The sequence below is a fragment of the Penicillium rubens genome (assembly GCF_028828025.1).
Source record: "Penicillium rubens strain IBT 27055 chromosome Unknown utg000002l_segment0_segment0, whole genome shotgun sequence".
NCBI lineage: Eukaryota > Fungi > Ascomycota > Eurotiomycetes > Eurotiales > Aspergillaceae > Penicillium > Penicillium rubens.
This window is the reverse complement of record NW_026890600.1, coordinates 3,183,127-3,202,422: the sequence shown is the minus strand read 5'-3', so window position 1 is coordinate 3,202,422 and position 19,296 is coordinate 3,183,127. Positions and strand designations below refer to the sequence as shown.

The window sequence follows — 19,296 nt, the reverse complement described above, 5'->3', positions numbered from 1 at the left end:
ATAGTGCTGATCCATTCTTCTAGACTTGGACACTTGGACCTGTCAATGCAGCAGATGACATTTGGAATGCAGGTGAGGCTGCATGTCCCGAGTACTATGTACAGTATACCGTATGTGTACTGTATCATGGGAAGGAACCATGGAATCCACCCGAGCCAGTTGATGGAACCCATGGATTGAGGACGGGAAGAACCAAACAATAGAAGAGGGGAGTAAACAAAATACACACATACACACATACACACATACAAAAGTACAAACCAATCTAAGCCACGGCCGTATTTCAAGCGTTTTTGCCACAGCCCCCGGGCAAAGATTGCCCTGACTTTGAGTGTGTGAGAGAGTGTGTAAGAGAGAGAGAGAGAGGGAGGGAGAGAGAGCCTCACGTGGATGTCTTTTATCTGCTTTGCCTCTCTGCCTCTTTTTCCCTTTTCCACCCTCTCACATTTTCATCCGTTCGCTAAATTTCCCTTTCGACTCTTTCATCTCTCCACTCCAACTCTTACTTTCATAACAGTGCTGCCTGCCGATCATCTAGCCTGAGGCTGAGCCGGTTGAGTGAGTGCCGATACTCCGCTCTCTGCCCTACAGAATACCAGAATACCCCGTGGGCTTTCATCATCCTGAATCATTATTCAGAAATCCACTGGACTTTCGCCCGGTTTTTCTTGGCTTTGATTTGTTTGGCCCGAGACAGATAGTTACCAATCAGAATCAGCCCTAGAGACTTCGACTGGAATCATCTTCGACCATTAGTCGATCGCATCCTCTCTGCACACCCCACTTCCCTGCCGCCCCCCTCAATTTCCTGCAGTGTGCATCTTACTTTTTTTGCCCTTCCAGTTCTAACTTCTCGACTCATTCATCCTTCATATCTCATCTCTCACTGCCATTACTACGTCCCATGTCGTACACTTACAGAGACCGCGAACGAGACTGGGACGACACCCGTCCCGTCACAATCAAGCGCTACGTCGTCTCTCCTGAAGACGATCGTCGAGACTTCATGTCGAGATACGATGACTCTTTCGGCGGCGAGCGCGAGCTGGTGATCCGGCGCAAATCGGATCGTGAAGAGCCTGTGACCGTCTCGCGTTACGAGCGAGAGGTGGAGTATGAGCCACCCACACGCTACGAGAGAGACCACTACGATCGTGAGTACTTACATCCCACCTATCGTCCACACTCCCGGTCCATGGATTCCCTGGAACGAATGGAGCAGTCCCCTACTGCTACTGCCATTGCCACCCGAAAACAATCCGTACTTATTCGTGAAGCCCGCAATCCGTATATCAGTCCCCGTGAATCCGACTATGACGTCGTGCGCCGCTCCGAGGCCGATGAAGACCCATATTACTACCACCGTCACCGTCGACTTCGCGAGTACGACGAACATCGCTCCCGACGTGAGCTGAGCCCTGATGATTCCGTTTCTCAGACCAGTCGCCGTCGTCGCGGTGATCGTGATCATGACTACAGCAGCGATGATAGCATGGTCTACATCCGAAAAGAAACCCGCGACTATGACGACCACCCTCATCACCGCCGCCATATGGCAGAGGGTGCATTGGTAGGTGCAGGTGCGGCCGAACTGCTCCGCAGCCGCAGCAAAAAAGATGGCGAAGTCAGCCATGGCGCCAGCCGCATCGGTAAGACTCTTGGTGCAGGTGCTCTTGGTGCAGTCGCTGTGAATGCTGCATCGCATGCTCGCGACTACTACCACCGTAGCAAGAGCCGCCACCGTTCTCATTCCTTTGAAGATGACCGTGCTTCCCATCGTCACAGCAGACATGGCCGGAGTCGTCACAGCCGTAGCCGCAGCCGCTCCCACTCCCACTCTCGTACCAAGACATTGCTCGAGGTGGGAGTTGGTGCTGCGGCCTTGGCTGCTGGTGTGGCTGCATTGCGTAGCAAGTCGAAAGGTGGAGACCGTAAAAGCCGGTCCCGCACTCGCTCCCGTTCTCGGGCTGCTAGCCGGGGTCGTTCAGAGAAGGATGGAGAGCATGGTGAACGAAGCATGTCTGAACGCCGCAAGCACATGGCTGGCGCTGGTCTGGCCGGTGCGGCCGTGGCTGGTCTGGTTGAAAAGGTCCGCAGCCATTCGCGCTCTCGAAAGGGTGAGCGCTCCCGTTCCCGCAGCCGTGTGAGACAAGCTCTTCCTATTGTGGGTGCCGGTCTTGCTACTGCTGCTGCCACCGGCCTCTACGAGAAGCAGAAGAGTGACAAAGATGAAAAGGACGGTTCGAGCCGGGGCCGCCATCGCTCAAGGTCTCGCAGCCGCGCCCCGTCACAGTCTTATCCCGACCCAGCTCGCGACTCGGCCGGTCTGATCGAATACGGCAACGACCCAGTCACAGGTAGCATCCCATCTGAGCACTACTACGGCCAGCCCGGTGCGCCCTACTACGAAGCACAGGAAGCATACGGTCCCAGACGTCATAGCCGCAGTCGCAGTCGCAGTCGCAGCCGAGCCCGCTACACCAGCTCATCTGATTCCGACCGCGAAGGTCGCCGCCGACGAAGCAAGAAGCACCGCAGTCGCTCGCGAGACCTCGCGGGCGCTGCCCTGGGCGCAACAGGGCTCGGCTATGCCGCACACAAGTACAACGAGCGTCGCAAGTCCAAAGAGCGCGAACGTGAACACTCTAGTAAGTCTCCACATCCCCCAATCTTTATCGAGAAATATTCACCCTGACTAGTGGTGTAACCAGAGCATGATGACGTCCACCGTGATCCTTATGAAGAATCCTACGACCCAGAACCATACCCGCCTTCCCCGCAAAGAGCCCCGGGCGCCCCGCCCATGGCTGACCCCCACTACTACCCCAACAGCAACTATTTCCCCCCGCCCCCGGGCGACTCGACCTATAACCTGGGCGGCGGTACCCCTGTTTCCTACAACCCGGCAGACTACCCTCCTCCACCGGGCGCTGCCCCGCCTCAGCCTTACGCATACGGCGCTGTGCCACCAGGAGGGCCGGGACCCGATCAATACGCACCTCGGCCACGTAGGGCTGAAGACAATGTGAGCAGCTCCACTCTACCTACTGATGCAAATCATGTGCACAAGGGTGGGTTCAATGGAACCCCAGCTGTGACTGTGTATAATGCGACAAAAGCTAATCTCCAAATCAATAGGTCTAAACATCCACCCCTTCCCGACGTCTCCACCCCGGTCAAGTAGCCAACCGCCACAAGTCTCGAAATCCGTCGCTTTCGACCTGACAGAGCTCCCGCGCGATCCTGGCTACGAGACCGACGAAAGTGACTCTACCGTCGAACCGTACTCATCTTTGCATCGTGGAGGTAGAACCCACCGGCGCGATCGAGATCGAGATCGAGAGCGTGACCATCATCATCGCCGCCGCTCCTCATCCGTCCCCTATCCACCTATGCCCTACCCTAGTACTGCTTCCCCAGATTACTACTCTTCCCATCCTGCTTCCAGTCACCACCGACATCATCCATCAGCTTCGAAATCCCAGGAGGGACGAGACCAGAACAAAGTCTCTGAAACAGACTCTGACTCAACCATCGACCTACCTAACCGCTTTGACGGGCAAGGCCGTCTTCTTCCTGAGCGGGATCCTGCTGTGGATAAATTTGAGGACCTGGTGAATAGGTTTACCAAAGTTCTGTTCTAGCGGGTTGCTGTGTGGATGTTTCTCTATCCCGTTTATTCCTGTCCATCCCCTTGACCTTATGTTTATTCTTCTGCGTTGATGAACTTCATCTCCTACGTCTACCCCATCTCTTTAGTTTTGTATTTTTTTCTTGGTATCTTATCCTTTTATGCTCGTCGATCTTGCTTGCAAGGTTATGAATGATGCCTGCTGCCGATGATAATGATTTTATGATGTGTATGTGTGTTCATATAGTGCAATCTTCGTTGCTTTTTTTTTTTTCATGATGACATAGTCATATTTCAATATCCTTTTTGGTAAATAATGTTATGGACGCTTTAGTAAACATAGGGAAGTACGTAGGATATGAGGTCCCGGAGTAGAGATAGATGTTAAACGGCGTGAGGATGTCATATGGCAAGTCAAAGACGAGCTGAATTATATGGAAGTACATATCTATTTTCATAATTAATATATTCAAAGCCCGAAAGAATATCCATATCCATGTTTACAAAACCCGAACAAAAAGAGATATAGTCACAGAAACCTCTTAAGAGTATGAAACAACATTATGCAAAGCTCAACCCTTCTCGTATTCGAAGACTGAGCTAATAATGACAAGTATCTTTCCCCAAAGCCCTGCCGTACAAAAGAAATACATATGTAACACAAGGCTGATTCCAAGATCAGTCAGAAGCGAGACAGATAGTACAGATACAGCGTGGTTCGCACCTAGAAGAATGGACATGGAAAAGAACCGAATAAAATCTGATAAGAAAATATGGCTGACTGCCGTGTAAGGAATGGATAGACGGAGCGATGTAGCAGATATCGCATCCATTCCAAGGAAGTGGATAACAGAGAAAAAGCCATATCCGAAATAGTTCTTCAAAGGACAAGAGAGAAAGGAATGACAAGAGCTGGACAGAGTTGATCCATGATAGAACTTGTCCAAGGCTTGCGAGCACAAAAAGACGAAAATTGCAAATGGGGTATACTGCGGAATGAAGTCTCAAGGGATGATAGGGGCCATACTGCGTATCTGTATGATGTGTACAGAGTGGGCCACCAAAGGCAATAGGCTCCTTGCTTTTCGTCGCGTTACATGAAGATAAAAAAAGTAAAACATAATTAAGAAAAGATAGGGCTGTCGTAAGTCAATGATCTCGATCTATCGCTAAGTTTGTTATGCCGTAAAAGGTCGTCTCGAATCCCCTGATCCAGTGGATCGAGTATCGAGTGGAAGGCGAATGGGTGGTGCGCTTCTTTGTGGCACAGAAATTCGTACTGTGTCATTGCTCGGAGGTGTTTGCTCCGGGTCGTTGTCATCGGTATCGGGCACCACCTTGATGCTGGAGCTAACAGATGCCGAGAGGTAGCGAGAGCTGAGTGGGAGCTGGTATTTGATGATACCGCGGACAGTCAACTCAAAGGGGTGTTGGAGGACTCGCTCCCAGCGCTCTGTGCCTCCTGCCTCAGTTTTGTTTCCTGGTCGGGGCAGACGGATCTGTCCTTTGGAGCTGGAAGTCAAATGATTCCAAGGAGATGATTCAAAAGATAGTGGGGAATCGAAGTGGAACACGCGGCCAAGCAACATTGATCGCGGGTCGCCTTCTGGATCGGTTGGAGGATCAGTTCCCTTGTCAACCCCGTCGGTGGTGTGGGGGTCAGGTTGACTAGACATGGCTTCCTTAACACAGTCCATATTGCCTAGACACCTTACGGCTTGTGACAACTGCCAGCGACGTCGGCTTTGCTCCACGCGTGGGAAGTTATCCAGATCACCGTGCTCCCGCCAAAACTTGTCGGTTCCAACGTATCGACTCTTCGCGAATATGTTGACATCGGTATCATCAATGGTCACAGGGAACAGGTTCGGATTGATGGCTTGCACGTTCAGATCCAACATAATTTCCTGTTCCGAAGCCAGCACGTTTTGAATCGCAATAACCTGGACATCTAGAAGGGGTTGGGTTGCCGCCACGATGAATGAGGTGGCACCGCCAGCGACGATCAACAACAGAAGGAAGATCATAGCGCACGAGCCAAATCGAGCGAAAACCCCGCGCTCCCGCTGCGCCATGTACTGCATCTGCCGCAAGCTTGCACTGTTGGGCCGTCGACCACCGCGACTGTGCATTGTACGTGGTGTGCCTACCAACGGTGTACGTTCATCGTCTGCACCCTCTGCCTCATAGTCGTACTCGCCGCTTTTCTTGGAACCGCCAATAGTTCTGTAGTTTGGAGACAGCCGGTGGCGAGAATGCCGATAGCTATTCCCGATGAAATGACGGGGAGATTTTTGAGATTGGCTCTGTGAGTGAGCACTGTCGTTATCAAAAAGATTTGGGTGCATGCCGTTGCGTCCATGAAGGCGGCCCAAATTGTGATGCCGGGGAGTGATGGTTCCACTCCCATCCGGTCTAGTAGAGCGCGAAGCCATATCTATCTCGACACCGTCACCTTCTATGCTGCCGTTGTTGTAGGGGTTAGTGTTGGTAAACTTCATGCTGCGTTTGCCTGTCACGCCATGGGAAGTATCCCGCAACCCTCGGGTACGACCAGCCAACTGCTCCGCTTGACTCGCCATAGAGGTCGCACTAGGAGTTCGAGAATGGTACCTGGGTGGTCGAGAAGGATATGGATCAGGCGGGTTCGAGTCGTAAACGAAAGTCTCGTCGGAGTCTGAAACATCGGCTTCATCCACTGCATTGGCCACTCTAGCCTCGAAGATGTCGGCTTTGCTTGTGACAGGGCCTGTCGTAAGAAGGGCATTGGGTCGACGGTTCTTTTTCTTTTCTTTGCGCGGACGAATGGTTTCATTGGAAGGCTTCATGCGAAGTGTACCCTGTTCTGCGCGGGAAGCGTTGCCTCGCTCACCATTCCCCACTCCCATGGAAACTTGCGGGATCGAACTGACGGTCTCTGTTTCTACAATCATGTTGCGCACTGAGCCGTCGGCAGGCTTTCCACGAGCACTAGCACTGAGTGATGTTGTCGATCGCTGTGACATCAGAGTTTTGGTTGTTTTGGCCGCACTAGGCGCCTGTGGACGGGTTTCTTCCTTTGGTTCCGAACTTCGATTCTCACCACTGTCACTGCCACTCCCTAAAGTTTGATGCGGAGCACGTGGGGTCGGGTCTTCGTCGATCCGGTGCAATCGTGATTCCTCCGGGATCACCGGCTTGGTAGGAGTCTCACTGGACGGAGTAGAGGGATTGCTTGCCATCTCTTCGACGGTTTCCAGGGAGGACCCTTGCCCACTAACACCTCTAGCGACAGTGCGAGTTGTGTTTCGGTCCGGTTTAGGTGTGAAATCCTCCAACGGCAATGAAGATCTTTTCTGCGAAGTATTCGGGAGTGTCGAATCCAGATCCGTGCGACGGTTCGCGGCCCATGATGGCATATTGGACTTTTCCGGACCGGGGACATTGGCCGGCGAGTCGACAGGAACGGAGAGACCCAGGGACCTTACTGGAGAAGAGGAGGAACGTTGAAGATTCGGTGTTGGTGAGCTTGTAGGTGGGCCGGATGTCAGGCCGTTAGAGTGTCGGATCGGACTGGATCGGTCTTGACTGGTCTTTCGCGATTGTGAGGATACCCGGGTGGGCGAGGAAGGATTGTAGGTAGGAGTGTAGGTACGCGAAGAATGTCGGACCGGGGAGGGTTCGCGGGAGGAAACAGCGGAGTTCGTGGTAGACGCGGAAGCGGAAGCGGAAGGAGGAGTGGGAAAAAGTTTAGGGACCTGAGACATGGGTTGAGTCTGAGGTGTAACGAGAGACCGTTCCATCATGCCACTTTCGCTGGCCGATCGGTGCGTAGGGTCTGACGGCGCCTCTGCACCCTTCGGTCCACTGGATCGACCAGGGGTGCCGTTAAGGTGAGGCGGCCTCTCGGACTCCGCAGCCATGGTCCCTGTCGAGTCAGAATGGACTGATACGACGTGGACAAGTCAGGAGACCCGAGAGGTAGCCAGTTTAGTTGGGCAGACACAGGGCCCAAAAGGGTAAGCAGAAAAAGCAAGGCACAGCGCCTAGGCAGGGAAAGCTCGCGGTGAAGAAGTGAGTTGTTTTTTTTGGCAAGAGCGAATGAGATATCACGAGGATCGAATGAGATTTTGCGCAGAATACGGGTTACACATGCGAGGGTCCAGGATAACGAATAGCCGATGACCACATGCTGTTTGCCGGAAATCGGGTTCTGTACAGAAACGCACAAGCGAAAAATGGCTGCAGCAGGTGCAGGGGTTGGGGAAACTGGAGAGAGATGGATGTTTAGAACACCAAGTGGGCCGTCAGTGTAGCGCAAAGAGAGCCCATCACTTGTTTTTCTGCTTTGTTGCCAACAAAAACAAAGGCCTAGAACGAAGGGAAGTGAAGAGGACAAGATTTGGTTGGCGGATTTAAGGCAAATGGAGACCCGCCGATCCGGCTCAACGTTTTTTGACTGGCTTGACTGGCTTGACTGGACTGGATTGACGTTGTTTTTGGAGTGGCGCCTCTGCCAAATGTGCAGAAGTCGGTCAAAACCTCGGTGAAAAGTGGCTGATGGGTCGTGGCAAAGACCAATGACCGTGGTCCACGTCAAGAGGATCACTGCATAGAAGCACGGACGGGTCTAGAATCGAGTCGAAAAGAAAGAATGTGAATGTGAAAAGTAGAAGGAAATAGAGTAGAAAGGTAGAGAAGTAGAGAAGTAGAGAAGTAGAGATGAAATAGAAGCAAAAAAAGGAAAAAAGATGAAGTCACTGGGATGGGGATTGATGACCGTTGGGTGACGCCGAGAACGGTAATAAATGGTAATAAACGGTTAAAACAGTATAAATGACCGATGGTAATGAAACATACACGTCAGATCCCTTGGTCCTCCCAGATAGCCTCTGCGAGGGACTGAAGACGTTGCACGGAAAGAGATATAGCTCTTTCCGCAGGACTTGTTGGCGCTCTGTCAAATAACGCATCAAATGGAATGCGCAGGGGACCGGTGACCTTAACTCTGCCCTGCGTGGTCTTTGTTATCGACAGACTCCCAGTACAGTGGGCTTGGTCATTCACCCGTTGCCAGGTGTCGATCTTGATGTAGGCAAGTTTTCTGCTTGCCGTGATCGTTATGACCAGATTTGCATTGCCACAAAGGGGGTCCAACCAAAAATCAGTATCTCTCTTCAGCTTAGTTTCCGTCTCAGAGATAGCGATCTCAGCGACAACGGTGTATCTTTTTTCGTTTCCGTTTGCTCGCTCTCCTACTGCTCGCCTCCTTGGGCCAAATGCTATATCAGCATCTTTTCCTTTGCCGTTTTGGGCACGGGTGCCGCCCCCTGGATAGGACTTGATCGCGTGAGACAGACCATGGCCCATCGAGTCGAGATCTCGCCGCGTTTCTTCACTAAGGGCACCAATCGCAGCTGCGTGCTCAGGGCTCGGTATGGTTATTAGCAGTAGTTTATGTGGAATATCAAAAGAAAGACGCAGTCGTGGAAAATAAGCCGTTGCTTCGTCGAGGAAGTCGTGAGTGAAGTCTACCGGGTCAATATGAAAAAGCATATAGTCGGTTTCACGTTCGCGCCTGCCAGATTCAAGATCTAGCATACGACTGAAATGGTGCCTTCCTTGATATTCGTACCTCCTGATTGAAAGAGGTAGACCCTCCAGGCAACCATCGTCATGTTGGGGAGAGCAAATATTGGGCTCAGTCATTTTATAAGAGTCAAGAGTCATACACCAAGTATCAAGAATGAGATGGTGATATATCAAAGACGAAGGGGTAAGAAATCAAAGTGCCCGGGAAAGAAACCCGAAGAACCAAAGCCGTGCTCCGTTTCGTTGGGAGCTACCTACTAGATGTTAGGACTGCAAATACCGATTGTAGATCAATTCTACAGTAGATACAGTTACTAGAGTAGAATAGATGTGATTTGGGGAAACAGGTTTTCTTTTCCCCCTAATATACACTTCTATCCAACCTGCAGCCAATATGAATATCTTGGCAACCTCCCATATACAGCAAGAGCAACACATGTATCGTATATCGTCAAATCCGGGGACACACCGAGCATTTAGAGCCAGTCAGAGACCGAAAAGAAGAAAAACCCCCAGGGTCCATACATAAACGAGCAATTAACCAAACCAAACCCGGGGTATCGACCCAATCAACTGAAACCAAGTAGAAAGCAATGTAGAGAGACATATGGCAAGTCTATACAATTTTGTACTCTCTTAGCAGTCCAAACAGATACAAATGCAAACACGCATAGTCCGGCAGTAACTACCAAGTATAAGTATCAGCAGATAGTCTGGGAGCTACCTACTAGATGTTAGGACTGCAAATACCGCGAAGTCACCCGGGCATTGTCTGGGGACGACCGATGACTGAAAATGGTAATAAAACAGTAACAAATGGTAATAAAACAAGCAGGATGCAGGAAATAATTAATTACCCATGTAAGGGAAATACAATGACTTCATCTTGCCACGGCCTATGTACGATTCACTACATACAACTACACATATAGGGAGATACTACACTTCTTTGGCGAACAGTGACCTGAGTAACCCTATTTACTATCTACGGATGTACTCAACCCTACAATGATGAGGAAATTAAGTATGTAAGTTCCTATACAAACTTGATTTTCTCGAGCCACTGGCAATTTACCATTCAGGATGCAGTACATAGTGCGCACAAGGCTATACAAAAGCAATGTGCTGCTACATGTATACAACAACCCGAATTCGACAAATCTCCTTATGCAAAACATGGCAGCAGATTCTAGATCTTCTTTCTCAGTGAATCACGCCTGCTTTGCCTTTGAATCCGCTTCAAGAGCAGTTTCACTGATCCCAACAGTATCACATTGGATCATGGAATCTTCTTTTTCTTCAGGCTTTTCCTGCCTCTCCTGTTCTTCTTTTTCCCTCTCTGCATCTCTTCTCTCATTTCCTTCTCCTTCCTTTCCCTGCACTCCTATGTCCACCTTCTCCTCGCCAATTTTCTCCCCATTCTCATTTAATATATGCTTGAAAATCTCAAAGCCAGTCTCAACTCCGTTCTCATCAAGAATGGGCTTCGTGAACAGGGGAGTGACCTGAATTGTCTCAGGTCTTTCATCCATCCTAGTGTCGGTAATTTTGAGGGGCTGCATCTTGTTACTTCATACGTTCAGAAGGAATCCTATAAGAGAAGGAACTTACGTTGCTTCTCCATTTAAAGAATTTGTGGAGCTCATATTTGAATCCGCCGAAAGCAATCACTAATCCCTGGTCTCCCTGGATGGGGTCAGCAACGAATGCGAAATGAAAACAGTCAATACATACCTCTTTCGCTTCATATGCAGTCCAACCCTTCTGTTCGAGTTTTGCAAGCGACCCTCCACTAGCCCCGACTTTACCAAGGCCGGTCGCCCCAACGTCGAACCCCAGGTTGGCCTCTCGATTCTTGGCACTATTCAAAGTGATCGCACACTCCTTCGTAACCCAGGCAGCCTGGATTGCCCAGAGACCGTACGTTGCAACATCTTCACCATAGTCCGAGTCCACAAGAGCCTTTGCATTCTTCTCGACCCACTTCTGAATCGGCCCTTGGAAAGGAGCTTCCAGCGTCTCATGTCTTACCGCAGACTCGGTAATCAGTGCCGCCTGTCCAGATGAGCCACTTTTGTTCTTGGCTTCGGCGGATACATCCACTGGGGCGGCAGAGAGAGCCCCAGAAAGTCCTCCAGTGAGCCCGAAATTCATTTCTGCCTCACTGCCCGAGGATCTTGTTTTCCAGAAGGATTCCGTAGGTTGGTCGAGCTTAAGGGGCCTGCTGGGATTCTCGTATCCGTCTCTCTTTGGGCGCCCTTCCTCACATAGATCGGTGATTTCACTCCACACCCCATGTCTGTTAAAGAAGCCAACCGAGCCAGGGTGAAGTCGACTAAACCGCTGAGGGTAGAATAGATATTTGCCCTCGTTTTTGTTGACGTTCATAAGCTCGGCATACTCCTCGGCAGCGTCCATGATGTGATATATAGGGTGTTATTAGAATGGAAGAGAGCGGTGCGATTGTAGTTCGGAAATTTCGTTGTCAAGCATGCACTCTTTCAGAAGCATCTGTGCGGGACAGGGGGCTCTACAACATAGTTATAAGTATACCTTCTTCACCGTGCAAGGTCGGAAATTACGATTGTCATGCAAGTGCGGGCCTGAGATTGAATCTTACGGAGTGGTCCAATAATGATACATCGCGCCGGCGCGGTCTTGCTCACAACTGGGACTTACGTTAATTTGTCAACAGCCGATCATAGGATCAGTGGGCCAATATTCAGCTCGCCATGACCCTTGCTAGGTACTCCATACACCTTTTGGCAAGGAACCAGCGCATTAACCGAGGCGCATATCTTCACCCATACATACGTCGTCATTTTAGGGTTCGATACCGGAACGTTGGGGTGAGAAGCGCCTGACTGTGAACCGGGAAGATATAGTAAGGGTACTGAGACACTAATTACAGCAGAAGATCAAATAAAAATAACCTTTGACTGTGAAACAGATCAACAAGCGCTCGCCTACTCCGTCCAGGTCGCCTCGAGTCCTCTGAAGCGAGCACCAGCCATTTTTGGGAGGAACCCTGCTCAAGAACGACGGGGCGGGCGGACCGGACCCTAAGCCAACCAAACCACCTGGGCACCTGGGCACACCGCTTCGGGTGTTGGTCCCCGTTCCCAATCAATTTGGAGCTATTCGTAGGTACTTTTCCACTTCCCACTATGGATAGCCAGTACCCAAGTAAAAAACAAGGACAAAATCAAGGATTACCTTTCTAGGGATGTACTAATGTATATGGTATGAGGAACAGGTTGTTAACTAATATACACTTCTATCCAACCTGTAGCAAGTTATGCATATCTAGGCAAACTCCCATATACAGCAAGAGCAACACATGCGTCGTATATCGTCAAATCCGGGGACACGCCGAGTATTTAGAGCCAGTCAGAGACCGAAAAGAAGAAAAACCCCCAGGGTCCATACATAAACGAGCAAGTAACCAAACCAAACCCGGGGTATCGATCAACCAACTGAAACCAAGTAGAAAGTAACATGGAGACCCATGGCAAGTCTATACAATTTTGTAGACTCTCTTAGCAGTCCAAACAGATACAAATGCAAACACGCATAGTCCGGCAGTAACTACGGAGTATTAGCAGATAGTCTGGGAAGGAAAAGAGGGAAGACATACTGCACCAGAACCATGTCAGACTATCAATGTCCTGACCCGGTACTTTGACGTTCATCCCCCACATGCCGCAGATGATGTTCATCGGTAGGACAATCGTACCAAGAACAGTCAGCTTACCCAGTACGTCGGCAGTATGTTCCTGACGCTCATTCATGAGGATGTTGATCTGTGCGAGGTAATTGGAGTGTGCGCGGGAAAGGATCCTGGAGGAAACAGTTAGCGATTTCTGCAACGTTGTGCAAGACCAGCCTCGAACATAAGTCAAAAGGGAAGACTTACGTTTCATAGTGCGTTAGGTTACCCGTCATCGTCATAATGTGATCCTGAATGTCACCCAGGTACAGACCAATCTCTGACTTCGGTGCGACCTCCCACTGCTCATTGCAACGCTTGGCAAAGCCCTTGACTACATCGGCCTTGTTGCTGAGAAGTCGATACAGTCCCATGACCTTCTTGCGGCATTCTCCCACTCGCCGGAGCATTTCTCCTGGTGCGAATGAAGGAAGCACACTGTCATTGGACGACACCTCCTTGCTGGAAGAGTGCATCTGCATGATCATCTCGTCGATCTCATCGACCTCATCTTCAATAGCTTGGATCAGCGGACCGAAGACGTCGGTAATGTCATCAATCAGTGCGTATGAAATCCAGTCGGAGCTGAGGATCAGGTAATCCATCAGCTGGCGAATACGCCGCCGCACATTGGCTGGGTGGGGTGTCTGCGAGAAATGGAAGGATATCACGCCTTCGCGGAAGACCACCACATACATGTTCACTGGCTCGAGGTAGTCCTCGCTGTTGACATCTTGCTCAAAAGTGCGGTAGTTCACAAAATAGTAGCTGCGGAACAACTCGACTTTCTCTCGAGCTTCTTGCATCATAATGTCCTCTGCCGTTAGCGCGTGAATCCCAAAAGCTTTGGCAATCGTACGCATCTCCCCATCTGTTGGAGAGAGAACATCTAGCCAGAAAGTCGGCCGCGGACCGTACCGTTTAGGTTTCGTGTTGGGGGTGTTGTTAAATGGGGTGTTTGAAGGTGCGGGCGAAAGCTCTCGGTGGGAGTCTGGGCGTCCTTCGCTGATGACAGATAAACGCGAGGGCCCCCTGACAGGAGGAGCATTGCCGGTCATAAGGTCACTTGTACTCCTTCCATTGGGAGCAACGGTCTGAGTCGTCATATGAGGATTGACGTTCGTTTGATGACCTTGCCCTTGACTTTGGTTGTCCGAGTGATATGTTGGCTTGTTGGGCGCTTGTGTTGAGTTATTGAAAGCTGGGTTCTCCACGAATGATTCGTCTTCGTCGTCCTCATCTTCCGAGGAATCCTCTAATTCGGGTGGATCTGGAATAAACAGATCGCGGAAGCTACCACCTGGCTGGACCAGCTCGGAGATAGTTTGGGCATGAATGGTGCTCGGAAATTCTTCGTTGAAATACGTGAACCGATAAGGCGCCTCATCCTCTTCGCGTCGCCAACCTGTATACTGAGGGCGCAATCGGCCTTCGACGAGCACAGGCTCACTGATCCTTTTGACTCGAATGTCTCCATTGCGCTCCTCTTTCTCCTCGCGGCTCCATTCTTCCAGCACCGAGAGATCGGGCCAACGCCGATGTCTACGCCGCCGACGTTCACCGACTTCATCTCGCATTTGCCTTGGTCCCTCGTCTCCCAATTCGGATATCGCCTCGGTAGGGAAGCAAACGTCTTCCTCTGCTGGTACTGCCACGGTCCGGCGTCGCCGCAATTCTTGGTGCGGGGAAAGCAGCGGTGACCCAGGCGAAGAGGATGGTGCAGAATGTGGGTGCGATCCATTTCCCTCTATATCGATCAGAGTGTCGTTGAGGGGGTTCAGAGAGTCCTTGCGATTATCCAATGACCGAGCCATTGAGAAGTCCCAATCAGCTCCTGTTACCACAGCATCTTCATAATTCATCTCCGGGCCCAATTTCGGAGAACCCGGAATCGACGGCGGGTTGTTGACATCGTAGTCTCGATCTACACAGGGAGAATAGAGTGGGCTGCGATCATCCTTTGGCGAACATTCCGAGGATATAGTCTGAGCAGAGGGGTGTCGGGCACGCGATGAGAACAAACCCGGGCGAGTGTCTGTTCCGTACCGATTATGGCCAGGTATCTGGCCTGAAACTGGCCGCATCAATGGCGTCCGATCATTTGTATCCTCTTCGTCACTATCACCATTATGTTGTTGGCTCCGTGTCCCTCTCGGGGTGTTGCGAGATTGCCCATCGTTTGATCGGAAGACATTGGATGTTAGGGAGCTGGGGCGGAATGACGATGCAAGGCGACTGTCACGACGAGGTCTCATCGAGGGTTGGTCCCTAAGGTAGAAATATTAGTATCTACCAGGTGCGAAGCTCCGAGATCGCTCAATATCACGAGATCTTACCGATGATCTAACAGGGCATCGCTCTCCAAGCTTGTGTTGCTTAGATTGCGGCCCAATTTGAAGAACGACTTGTCCCTCGAGGTTGGCCGATCGGCCTCCATTGAGTCCCTAACACCTCCAGCATCCGAAATCTCTGTAGGGCTATCATGGGATTCCTCCCGACTAGGTGGAATAAAAGACTGGTGTCGATTGCGACGCTTGCGATTGCGGTTCTTTTTGCGTTTGGAGGACTTGGAGGGTTTGCCAGCAGCATTATCAGCGGGGGGGTTGGAGCGGGTCTTGTTGGCTGGCGACGTCTCCGGGACGGGTACCGGACCAGTGCCTGGGGCCCGACCGCCGCTCATTAGGCCATGGCTAGCGTTGTTATCAGCAGGTGGGTAATCGCTGTGCTGTGGACGTTTTCTTGGGCTAGACGAATGCGACGAACGTGGCGGTCTGGAAGACGCTGTTCCAGGTATTGGGATCATGGGCGGATCCATTGTGACGGCCTCAACGATTGGGTCGCGATGAAGGTTGGGTGTCTTCAGTACTCCGTACAGAGCAACTGTATTGAAGTGGATGAGAACTTTTCGACAGCTCACCAACCAATGGAGCCCAACACAAACAGGCTCACAGGGCAAAGACTCGCAGGATGCAGGATGCAGGATACCCAGCTTTCCATACGATCTTACTGGCGATAATCATGGGGGAACCGACATCGGCATGGTCGACAGCGTTGAAGGGAGCTGCAGCTTAAGTTGGGGATGACGCGGGTGGCAAAAGCAGAGTGGAACATTCCCGGAATAAAACAACAACCTTGGAAGAAACAAGCAAATTTTGTCAGATATCAAATAGAACTAGGAATAAGTTGTACTGTAGGATATTATAGTGTACAAGAAAGAAGAAAGAATCCAAATACAAAGAGAAACCCCCCGAAGTCCATGAGATCCTGAGACTTCCATGGGACAACCCTGGAGGCTTTTCCTAAAACGGGACGGATGAGGTCAGCACAACTATAGAAATTCAGGTTTTGGCCGACAACGCAACTCGTCAGGGATATCTTACCTAGGTAGTGTCCCTAGTCTGTTCCTAATTCACTCAAAGGCAAAGTGCACAATATAGGGGCATTGTATAGACTCAATATATGGTATGATGAACCTTCTAAGTTACTTGTTCAAGGTAGCTAGTCCTCCGCATCCGCACCAAAAAGTTCGCCCCGCCTTTTGCGAGAAGCACGATTCAGATAATAAATTCAAGTGAGACGAGAGGAGAATATCTCACCCTTTGAGCTACAGGAACAATTAACAACTACAAATCTTCATTTGCTCAGCTATGGCTCCACCCACTTGTCGCAGCGAGATTCTCGCCCACCTACGCCGTCAAATTGAAGACGGGAAGCCCATCGTTGGAGCCGGAGCCGGTAAGTACTTCGTGTCACCTGCCTCTCGGGGCTCTCGCCTTTCTATCAATTAGTTCAACTAATAACCCACCACCAGGCATCGGTCTCTCCGCAAAATCGGTCGAGGCCGGCGGCGCAGACCTAGTCATCATATACAACAGCGGTCGCTTCCGCATGGCGGGGTGCGGAAGTCTCGCGGGATTGATGCCCTACAGCAACGCCAACGAGGTGGTGGTCGAAATGGCCGCTGAAGTCATCCCTATTGTTCAAAATATCCCGGTGATTGCGGGTGTCTGTGGTACGGACCCATTCAAGCATATCCCGCGGTTCCTGAAGCAGCTGCGGGACTTGGGATTTGCTGGGGTGCAGAACTTCCCCACGGTGGGACTGATCGATGGCAACTTCCGTGCTAACCTGGAGGAGACTGGGATGGGGTATGGTAAAGAGGTGGAGATGGTGCGGCAGGCGGCTGAGTTGGATATTCTGACGACGCCTTATGTTTTCAATGTTGAGGAGGCCGAGGCTATGACGAAGGCTGGGGCGGATATCCTGGTGGCACATATGGGTCTGACTACTTCTGGGCTGATCGGGGCGAAGACTGGAAAGACGTTGGATCAATGTGTTGTGGAGATCCAGGCAATGCGGGATGCGGCGGTGCAGATCAATAAGGATGTCATTGTGCTGTGTCACGGTGGGCCTATTGCTGCTCCAGAAGATGCCAAATTCGTATTGGATAGGGTGCAGGGCTTGCATGGCTTCTATGGAGCCAGTTCAATGGAGCGACTTCCTGTTGAAGTAGCCATCAGGGACACCACTGCTGAGTTCAAAAAGATTGCCTTGAAGAGGTAGAGCTGTGACCGAGAAGTTTTCTGATCTGTGTGATGAACTCCTTGTTTCCCTTGACCTCAAAGTCACGTCTATCGCTAATAAGGCCATGCTCTTATGGCTGTTATGTAGTGATAACCCCCTTTGTTACACGAATCATAGGTTAGCTTGGTAGAATGAAACCAAGCCTATGATAAATCAATGCTTGGATGGACAAAAGTGACCAATTTGGGTATCTATCAACTTCCTTCGTATGCCCTTGAGAAACGAAAGAAAACAAACCAAATCTACCTCACCTGATCTTCCCAAACCGCCTGTGACATACTCCAGTTGTTGGGAGATCTGGAGATCTCCCCGCCCTGCGCGAGTTGTCGGCATTGTAGGCTTTCGGAGGGGGCAATGAGAGGATGATCACTGACATTCGGCTGCTTTCCTTGTTTGGTAACCCAAGTGACCTGGGAACGATGGGCCCTGTTGCTTTGCCTCTCTCTCACTTTTCTCCAGATTTCTGGCCGAGACCTTTGATCCGGAGTGTCAGGCAGACAGACGTTGGCCATTAGGCATGCCGTTGCGATCACACATGTATAGCTCTGCAGTGCCAGAAACACGTCCCCCTGTCGGCTTCCACCACTCCACAATGATCACAACCTTGCCTTGATGCTCCCGTTACATTCCACCAGCATGACATTCACGTCATTCTGCACTATGCCATCACCAGAACTCAACCAAGATCGGAGATCAGAATTTAATTTTGAGTCTGATTCTGAGTATGCAACTTCAAGGGTGATGGAGGGTCCGCTCGGTTGACAATTCGGTAGCTATCGACACTGTCGAGGAGGAACTTGCTTGGGATTGAGATGGGTCTGTATGTTCGTCTGCAACCTTTCCGTTCTGTTGATATCATTTTTTTTACTAGACACTCCTTTTGAGTCAAGAACAACGAAAGGGTGGTGACTTGATTGCGCGAGGTAAGTTTGGCCCTTTGGCCCGTCTTCGTGGTATACATGCACTTGAGAACGACTTGCTCTTAGTGAAAAAGTTGGTCCAGAAGGTGATCTCCTGCATCATGACCCGAGCCTTCTGTTGCTCAAGGGCTTGTAGTTGGTCTTCGAGATAACCATGGCCAGGCCATCCAACTCATGTTCTTGGCCGTCAGTGTTCTGCTCAAGATCAAGAGTTCGTCTTGGATCAGTCTCCGACAAAAGACGCCTCCAACACGCCCGAACTCGGGCGCAGAAGAACTACCCTAGTCTCTTGAGCTGCGCTTACCCGCGGTGAGATGAAGAGTGCAATAAGAGTCATTAGCGTACTTCGCCAATCCCAGGACATGGTGAGAGGCAGTATATGCGTCGTGATCCATCTTCGCTAAGCTCGGAAGCCTCCCCAGATGCCGGTGGTATTGTCTCCTCGAACCCCGGTTGGATAACTCATCCCAATGTCTCCAGCGCCTTTGTCGCGATCTTTGAACTTGGGTTACCAGTCCATCCAGGTGCTGCCACACGCTCGGTATACATGAACTGACAAGTCGTGGCACCCTCAGAGAGATGCCCCGGGTATTTTCGGGGCTGTGAAGGAGCCGATGTGATAGAAGGATGGGTGCAAGGTGAGTTGAAGATGAATGGAGGGTAAGTCAAAAGGTAAACACAAGAGAAGGCTGGAAACAAAAACACCGTCATAGGCTCCACGAAAGTAGTGGTAGTGATGTTTTTGAAAGGAGAAAGGTTGTGATCTCCCAGCCTTGGAAGATACACAAGGAATAATACATTGCAAGAGACAGTTAAGTGGAGAGAAGTAGAAAATAAAGTGGAAATAGATTATTACATTGCCATACCAGAAGTACAGGTCA

At 50.7% G+C, this 19,296-nt stretch overlaps 7 protein-coding genes across 7 annotated transcripts; 2 read left to right on the top strand and 5 right to left on the bottom strand.

The window, feature by feature from the left end:
* Nucleotides 1-904: 904 nt before the first annotated feature.
* On the top strand, nt 905-3,644 carry N7525_003684 (DUF3824 domain-containing protein; the record flags this gene model as incomplete). Its single annotated transcript, XM_061212789.1, has 3 exons — nt 905-2,648; nt 2,712-3,071; nt 3,139-3,644. 3 exons carry the CDS (start codon nt 905-907, stop codon nt 3,642-3,644), a joined length of 2,610 nt encoding a protein of 869 aa, XP_061069810.1.
* Nucleotides 3,645-4,809: 1,165 nt separating this feature from the next.
* Nucleotides 4,810-7,533, bottom strand: N7525_003683 (putative phospholipid metabolism enzyme regulator; the record flags this gene model as incomplete). The annotated part of the gene is made up of 1 exon (XM_002558861.2): nt 4,810-7,533. The coding sequence occupies one exon, from the start codon at nt 7,531-7,533 to the stop codon at nt 4,810-4,812; it is 2,724 nt and encodes a 907-aa protein (XP_002558907.2).
* A 940-nt stretch (nt 7,534-8,473) lies between these two features.
* N7525_003682 (uncharacterized protein) lies at nt 8,474-9,211 on the bottom strand (the record flags this gene model as incomplete). The annotated part of the gene is made up of 1 exon (XM_061212788.1): nt 8,474-9,211. One exon carries the CDS (start codon nt 9,209-9,211, stop codon nt 8,474-8,476), a length of 738 nt encoding a protein of 245 aa, XP_061069809.1.
* A 1,202-nt stretch (nt 9,212-10,413) lies between these two features.
* Nucleotides 10,414-11,620, bottom strand: N7525_003681 (uncharacterized protein; the record flags this gene model as incomplete). The annotated part of the gene is made up of 3 exons (XM_002558863.1): nt 10,414-10,758; nt 10,814-10,888; nt 10,937-11,620. 3 exons carry the CDS (start codon nt 11,618-11,620, stop codon nt 10,414-10,416), a joined length of 1,104 nt encoding a protein of 367 aa, XP_002558909.1.
* A 1,099-nt stretch (nt 11,621-12,719) lies between these two features.
* Nucleotides 12,720-15,726, bottom strand: N7525_003680 (magnesium transporter CorA family protein; the record flags this gene model as incomplete). Its single annotated transcript, XM_002558864.1, has 4 exons — nt 12,720-12,790; nt 12,840-13,042; nt 13,119-15,179; nt 15,248-15,726. The coding sequence occupies 4 exons, from the start codon at nt 15,724-15,726 to the stop codon at nt 12,720-12,722; spliced, it is 2,814 nt and encodes a 937-aa protein (XP_002558910.1).
* Nucleotides 15,727-16,558: 832 nt separating this feature from the next.
* N7525_003679 (TIM-barrel enzyme family protein) lies at nt 16,559-17,474 on the top strand (the record flags this gene model as incomplete). Its single annotated transcript, XM_002558865.1, has 2 exons — nt 16,559-16,646; nt 16,723-17,474. 2 exons carry the CDS (start codon nt 16,559-16,561, stop codon nt 17,472-17,474), a joined length of 840 nt encoding a protein of 279 aa, XP_002558911.1.
* A 1,040-nt stretch (nt 17,475-18,514) lies between these two features.
* On the bottom strand, nt 18,515-18,779 carry N7525_003678 (uncharacterized protein; the record flags this gene model as incomplete). Its single annotated transcript, XM_061212787.1, has 2 exons — nt 18,515-18,691; nt 18,720-18,779. 2 exons carry the CDS (start codon nt 18,777-18,779, stop codon nt 18,515-18,517), a joined length of 237 nt encoding a protein of 78 aa, XP_061069808.1.
* Between the last annotated feature and the right edge of the window lie 517 nt (nt 18,780-19,296).